Genomic DNA, 7,683 nt, shown 5'->3' with positions numbered 1-7,683 from the left:
ATGTTGACTAAACCTGCTATGGTATTCATTTCACAATGTATACTAAATTCAAATCATCTGTGGTGCACCTTAAAACTTATACAATGTTACATGTCAATTGTATCTCAAGAAGACTAGAAAAAGTATTTTAAAAATAAAAGATAAAAAAAAAAAAGGACCACGATACAAAACTGTACCTACATTACAACAGCAGCAAAACAAAACAAAAATGTGTACAACACTGGAAGAAAGTGTGTCCAAACTGTTAATATTTCTAAGCAGTAGGATAGGGGGATTTTCCCCATCTTCCTAATCTTCTGTATTCTCTAAATTTACTACCATGAGCACACTTACTTTGAAAGTGGAAAAGACAAGCTTTCCATTTTAAAAGCTTCAAACAAGCAGTCTGGGGTCTGAGGGCGGGACCCCCGGAGCTCAGTGCTCTGGATCGCAAACCAGCAAACAGCAAACGTGCACACACCCCTTGACCCAGCAATTCCACTTCCAGGGATTTAACCTTAAGAAATAATTAAAGACCTACACTAACATTTAGGATTTTCCCAGCAGCACTCAGTGACATGAGAACCAGGAAGAACCTAAAATCAGGAATTAATGAAATAAGAGGGAACACAACTAGAAAGTGGAATGCCACTCCCCCATGTGTACGACAGGTCCATCCAAGTGGATGTATTAACAGGGATGGGGGTGCACAGGATGATACAAAACATTCTGTATAATGGGACTCCACTCGGACTTAAAATATCTGTTAAAAAACCAGGAGGATGCTCGACAAGGTGTTAACATGGGCTGTCCCTGGGTGATAGGATTATGAGCAGTTCTGGCTTTCTTTTTGCTTCACTGTACTTTCTAATCCTTCTAGAGCAGATATGTATCAGAGTGTAATAAATATTTACTTATGCACTCTTCGAAAACCTATGATCAACTGACAGTCTTGGTTGAGCCTAGTACAGAAGGTGATAATCACACGTCCTCTGGTAGGAAAAAACTACATCTTTACAAGACCCTGACTGAGCTTACTTTCTCTAATCTCCCACTTTCAAGAGCTCTGGTTAGAAATCAGCTCTGAAACCTTCATCCTTCAAAGATCATTTCTAGACAGGTCTGCAAGCAGAAACTGAAGGCACTCAAAAGGCACAAACTTCCATTTGTAAGATACAACACTGTGACCGCAGTGAGCACGGCCATATGATAAACACGCAAGTTGTTCGGAGAGTAAATCCCGAGTTCTCATCACAAGGAAGCAATCGGTACCTGTGTCTGCGTCTGCATGAGACGATGGACACTCACCAGACGTACTGTGCTCATCACTTCACGACACACGTGAGTGACATCAGTGCGCCGCTTACCCACAACTTTTACAGCGGGTCTGTCCATTACATCTTGGTAAAACTGGGTGGAGGTGGGGGAGAGTTTCTAGTTTCAGTTTGATAGAAAGAACCCAAAGGTTTCAAGCAGAATAAACAACACCATCTTTACTGCAGGATTTTAACTATCACGTTTTTAAGCCCAGAAGTCTTCAACCTCAGATTACAGGTAAAAAAAAAATCTTTACCTGTACAGATCATAGGTAAAGAAGAAAAAAGCGGAATATTCCCTAGTGAGTAAATGAGGAAGAAACAGAAGAACAAGGTCCCTGAGGTTAGGGAAGAAAATACTAGAATTTCTGTTTATCTTTTACATTTTGGAGGGTTTTCTTCCAATTTTATAATGTATGTAACATATTCCTAGAGACGTACATGATCAAAACTCATTCTGACAGGAAAGCATGATCAAAGCTTTGGAGACAGTGGCCCAAGAGGATGGTGGGCACACCTGTCACATGGAGACCAGGCCATCAGCTCAGCTCTCCCCAAGGAGGCCTCATCACGCCCAGATCATCCTGCTTCCATGTTGCTGCCAGGGCCTGACCCCGCCAAGAGGAAGGGAATGGGGTGCAGCCCTCTCCTGCCCTTGCAGAGCACAGGGAGCCCAGCCTCCTGCAGCTCCCCGTCTCCAGGAATGGGGCCTGGCTCTGGAGGGCCAGCGGGAGACCGGCAGCCCTGGCCCTCTAGCTCCCTCAGGTCTAACCCTGACAGAGGAGGAGGAAATCTGCAGGAAATGAGGAGCAGAGAACCCGTGCAGGGCTAGCCACACAGCCCCCATAGCAACGGAAGGACGTGGCCCATCAGCCACATGCTCCCAGCCATGCCCGCCAGCCCCGCACCCCTGCCCCACACCCCAAAGCAATCATGGCAAACTGACCAACACCTTCTATTCCTGATCAGTGCTGGGGCCAGATCTCATAGTTGATTTTCTGAATATGATCACTGTATGTGATCATGAAGGTAAAACTTTTCAGGAAATACATACTAAATAAAGTATTTAGGAGGAAAAGGGCATTACATTATGTTAGCAACTTACTATCCAATGGTCCCAAGAAGACAATATATATATATAAAGAGAGACTAATATACAGAGATGAAATGTTAATATCTTGGCAATCTAGTGAAGGTACGCAAATTCTTTGTATTATTTTGACATTTCTTTAAGTCTGGAATCATTTCAGAATTTTAAAATTTGGGGCGCCTGGGTGGCTCAGTCGGTTAAGTGTCTGCCTTTGGCTCAGGTCATGATCTCAGGGTCCTGGGGTCGAGTCCCGCATTGGGCTCCCCGCTCAGCGGGGAGCCTGCTTCTCCCTCTGCCTTAGCCTCTCCCCCTGCTTGTGCTCTCTCTCTCAAATGAATAAATAAAATCTTTAAAACAAAAACTTTAAAAAATTTTATTTAATTTAAAAAATTTCCCAAAAGAAATCCAATATAATTTGTTTCCCCTCAATACAAGTTGCCCACAACACAAAATCTCATTCCCAGCTGGGGAATAAAGGTACCAAGTGAGGGCATAATCTTCATGGTAGATAAATTATCTAAAATCTCTGATTTTCCAATATGTTTTCCACTTAAAAAATTATGTGAATGTCTCTTATGACTTCTAGTTCTACCTTATTTAAAATCAAATTCTAGGGGCACCTAGGGGGCTCAGTCAGTTAAGTGTCTGACTCTTGATTTCGGCTCAGGTCATGAGCTCAGGGTCATGAGATCGAGCCCCACACTGGGCTCTGTGCTCTGAGAAGTCTACTTGAGATTCTCTCTCTCCCTCTGCCCCTCCCACCCATGCTCTCTCTCTTAAACAAATCTTAAAAACAAAAAATACAATAGGGCACGTGATGTGATGAGCACTGGGTATTATACTCAACTGATAAATTACTGAACAGTACATCCAAAACTAATGATGTACTATATGTTGGCTAATTCAATTTAAATAAAAAATTTTTAAATCACTAAATAAATACATAAAATTCTAAACTGAGAAGCCGAGGTTATGCTTTTTACAGGTTTGAGCTCTTATGCATCTATTCTTGACCCTGTGCTAGGTCTTAAGGGTGCCTAGTTCGTGTCAGTGGAATTACTTCAAAGAATAATTATTTGCAGCAAAGAAGCCCAAATAGCTGATAAATATATGAAAAGATGCTCAACCTCACCAGAAATCAGGGAAAGGCAAAAATCAACAGGAGACAGCTCATCTGATAGCAGGTACCAAGTGTTACTGAGGGTGTGGGAGAAGAGAGCTGTAAAATACTATCAGAATATCAATCAGGATGACTATGGAGGAAGGTAAGTTAATATTCTCTAGTGAAGATTCACCCACCCTACACACCAGAAAGTCTACTTTGAAGAATACATCCTGATTTCGTTAAAATCCCTTCCCACATGCTCGAGAAGACAGGGAAAAAATGGGAACTGCAGCCCTGTCAGGAACAGCAAAGTAGACAAAACTGAAATGTCCACTAAAAGAGAAATGCATCAGTGTAAATACTCCTGCATCAATACACACAGAGCTGTCAAAAGGACACATGCAGTCTGACATATCATTTACATAAATCTTTAAAACATATAAAACCACCTGTGCCTTCCTTAAGGACACACAGCGCATGGCGAAAGGATAAAATGAGGGGCAGGAAAACTGCAGATCAACATCTATTTAGGGGTCACTTTGGGGTCGTGGGTTGTATTAGTATTATCCTCTGTACTTTTCTGTATGTGGAAAGTACTTCAAATTTAAGATTCATATTCTTGCTGCTGTGGAAAGAGTGTAAGTTGGTACAATTTGCTCTTGAGACGGCAAGTGGGCAACCCCTATGTTAAGACCGTACTCACATTCCATGCAAAATTCTACCTTCAGTACCGAACTGGACAGATGTGGTCACACGAAGGTGCAGAGGGGCTCCACAGTACTGTGTGTGACAGCCGGTGGCTGGCAACGACTTACTTCCATCTGTAGACCACTGTTAAACAAATCTCTGATTCATCCCTACAAGGGAGTGCTGTGCCGCCACGAGAAACAGAGAGAGATTAACATACACTAATACAGAACAATCTCCCGGAGAGACAGCTGGAAGGAAGGCAGGCAGGGAGGGAAAGCAAGCTGAGGAGCAGCCGTGGGGAGAGACTGGGAGACTGAGGCAAAGGGAGCAGGCGGGCTCCTGTACCCCCTCAGTCTCATGTCTAGCTTTCCACATAAGGGTACTGTTCCCAATTCCTTTATCTTTCTTTTCTTTGCTTTTCTTTTCTTAAAGTCTAAGAGCTGGCACATTTATTTATTTATTTTATTGAGAGAGAGTGTGAGCACAGGATGGGGGGAGGGATGGAGGGGGAGGGAGAGAGAATCTCAAGCAGGCTCCGTGCTGAGTATAATGCCAGGCTCAGCCTCACAACCCTGAGAAACCAGGAGTCGGATACTTAACTGACTGAGCCACCCACGCACCCCCAAATTCTTTTTTCAAAGAAAGATAGCATGTTAACGTTTTATTATGCTTGGGCGCCTGGGTGGCTCAGTCGTTGAGCGTCTGCCTTCGGCTCAGGGCGTGATCCTGGCTTTATGGGATCGAGCCCCGGATCAGGGTCCTCTGCTGGGAGCCTGCTTCTTCCTCTCCCACTCCCCTTGCTTGTGTTCCCTCTCTCGCTGGCTGTCTCTCTGTCAAATAAATAAATAAAATCTTAAACCAAAAAAACCCACATTTTATTATGCTAAACTATCCAATAAATTGGACCCCCCAAAAAGAAACAAATTGTAAAATAAATACAAATGGCCAATAAATGCATTTTTAAATGTTCCATATCACTAGTAAGTATAAACCAAAACCGATGCCTCTTGTCCTACCACACTGGCAAAAATGTAAGACGAGTAACTTTCAGAGCTTGCTGAAGACATGAAAACGTGGGCACCTTCACATAGTACTGGGGGGAAGGCAAAAGAGACCACCTTTCCAGTGGGACTCTGGTAGGACTTACTATTTCAACCCCACTGCACTTTTTAATGACTTTATTTTTTTTCTAAGATTTTATTTATTAGAGAGAGAAAGAGCACGAGAGTGGGGAGGGTCAGAAGGGAGAAGCAGATTCCCTGCTGAGCAGGGAGCCCGATGTGCAACTCGATCCTGGGACTCCATGATCATGACCTGAGCCGAAGGCAGTCGCTCAACCAACTGAGCCACCCAGGTGCCCCATAATGAATTTATTAAGATATAATTCACATAACATGCAATTCACCCACTCACAGTGTATAATTCACTGGTATGCAACCATCACCATAATCAATTTCAGAACATTGTCCTCACCCTAAAAAGAAATCCTATTACCCCTTAACCACCATCCTCTCCCCAATATTTCCATCTCTCATCATCGCTAGGCCCTAGGCCACTATTAATCTGCTTTCTATCTCTACAGATTTGCTTAGTCAGGATACTTTGTATAAAAAGAATCATACATGGGGCACCTGGGTGGCTCAGTTGGTTAAGCGCCTGCCTTCGGCTCAGGTCATGATCCCAGCGTCCTGGGATCAAGTCCCGCATCAGGCTCCTTGCTCAGTGGGGAGTCTGCTTCTCCCTCTCCCGCTCCCCCTGCTTGTGTGCACTCTTTCTCTCTCTGACAAAGAAATAAAATAAAATCTTTTTTAAAAATAGATAGATAGAACCATACGATACGTGGTCCTTTGTGTCTGGCTTCCACCTGAGTGCAGTATTTTCAAGGTTCATCCACGTTGTAGGTGTCAGAACGTCATTCCTTTTTATGGCTGAGTAATATTCCATTGTGTGGAGAGACCCCACTTTACTTAGCCATCTATCAGCTGAGGGACATGTGGTTTTCCTTCTTTTGGCTACCGGGAATAACTCTGCTATGGACATTTGTAAGTTTTTGTGTAGACATATTTTCATTCCCTTGGGTATACACCCAGGAGAACGGCTGGGTTACACAGGAGCTTTATGTTTAACTGTCTGAGGAACCGCCAGACTGTTTTCCAAAGAGGGGGCATCACTGTACACCCCCCCGCAGTGTGTGAGGTTCCAACTTCTCCACAGCGTCACTGACTCTTACTGTTTTTTTATATTACAGACATCCTAGCAGTTTTGATTTGCACTTCCCAGATGACTAATAATGTGAAGCATTTTTTCATGTGCTTATTGGCCATCTATAAATTATTGTTGGAGAAACGTCTATTCAGATCCTTTGCCCATTTCTGTCTTTATTAGGCTCTATTAAATGTCACATGTGCACACCAGGAATCCCTTCTACAGAAATACAGCATACCTGCATGCAGACGGAAGCTCCCAGAAGGAGACGGTCCCTGCAGCACTGTTTATAACTGTAAAATGTTGGAAACCTCAATTTCGACGAGTAAGGAACTGACTAAACTATTTATGGCTCACATTATACATGGGATACCATATAAGGAAAAAATGTCTATGGCATATTAAGTGATCTTCTAAAAGCTATAAACACACAGTAGAATCCCACTCTGTTCAAAACAAAAAGCGGTGTGTGTGCACCTGTCTAGAGACAGACCTCCCTAAGCAGAGAAGTCCTAGGCGGTCTCTTTATCTAACCAAGGGGGCATCTTGGGGAGGAACAGGAGGTGGCTGAAAACGGAGAAAGGTCTTAGCATTCTTACTCTATAAGAAGTTTTTAAGTAATGGGATAAGTGTTATCTACTTTATAAAATATATTTTCCATATTTCACAAATACAGCTTTTTCAAAATTATTACAGGATAGGTGTCTATTTTTACTCATCACCGTAACCCTGAGCGCAACTCAACACTTTGATTCAGTAGATACAATGAAAATGTGCTAAATAAACAAAGAATAGCTATTTTCTGTGCAACAGAAAATTCTGTTATAGCTCATACTTCAGGGATAGTACTCCTCACCTGCTGTGACTAAACTGTAAGCTAAAAAACAGGGTCACTTACATGATTGAGAAAATACTGCACAATTATTTCATGGCCAGCGGCAGCTGCTTCCATCAAAGGCGTAAATCCGTACACCGGCTCCCTGCAAGACAGCGGCCGTGGCCAGATGATTAGCAGAGAGCAGTTCAGCCAGACAGAAGCTTTCCCGCAGCCAACAAACCCAAGCTGGCCTGTCACCCAACCCTAAGCGTCGAGGTCTCCCTCTCGCCAGAACGAACAGGGGAGACATGAGAAAACTTCATATCAACACACGAGCCTCAACAATTCTTCTGGTTCTACCACCAGCTCTGGTCTTTCTTCCTAAAGGCAATCTGTCTCCCGATCTTCACTCTCTCTAAGCTGCTTCCACCAGCCTTCTCTTAAATCTCCGTTTTAATTACGAGCGAAAAGCAGCTGTTGC

At 43.3% G+C, this 7,683-nt stretch overlaps 1 protein-coding gene across 6 annotated transcripts in view; it reads right to left on the bottom strand.

Annotated features, from left to right (window-relative positions):
- The window catches only part of ANKS3 (ankyrin repeat and sterile alpha motif domain containing 3), a 30,112-nt gene that overhangs the window by 15,698 nt on the left and 6,731 nt on the right, over nt 1–7,683 (bottom strand). For all 6 annotated transcript variants that reach the window (XM_045784257.2, XM_045784258.2, XM_045784260.2 and 3 more), the window contains one exon: nt 7,284–7,365. In XM_045784257.2, coding sequence (XP_045640213.2) covers nt 7,284–7,365 — 82 coding nt within the window. The remainder of the gene's footprint in view (nt 1–7,283; nt 7,366–7,683) is intronic.

This window comes from Ursus americanus, chromosome 2 (genome assembly GCF_024610735.1).
Source record: "Ursus americanus isolate L20-20 chromosome 2, mUrsAme1.1.p, whole genome shotgun sequence".
Taxonomy (NCBI): Eukaryota; Metazoa; Chordata; class Mammalia; order Carnivora; family Ursidae; genus Ursus; species Ursus americanus.
This window is presented reverse-complemented; position numbering and strand designations above follow the sequence as displayed.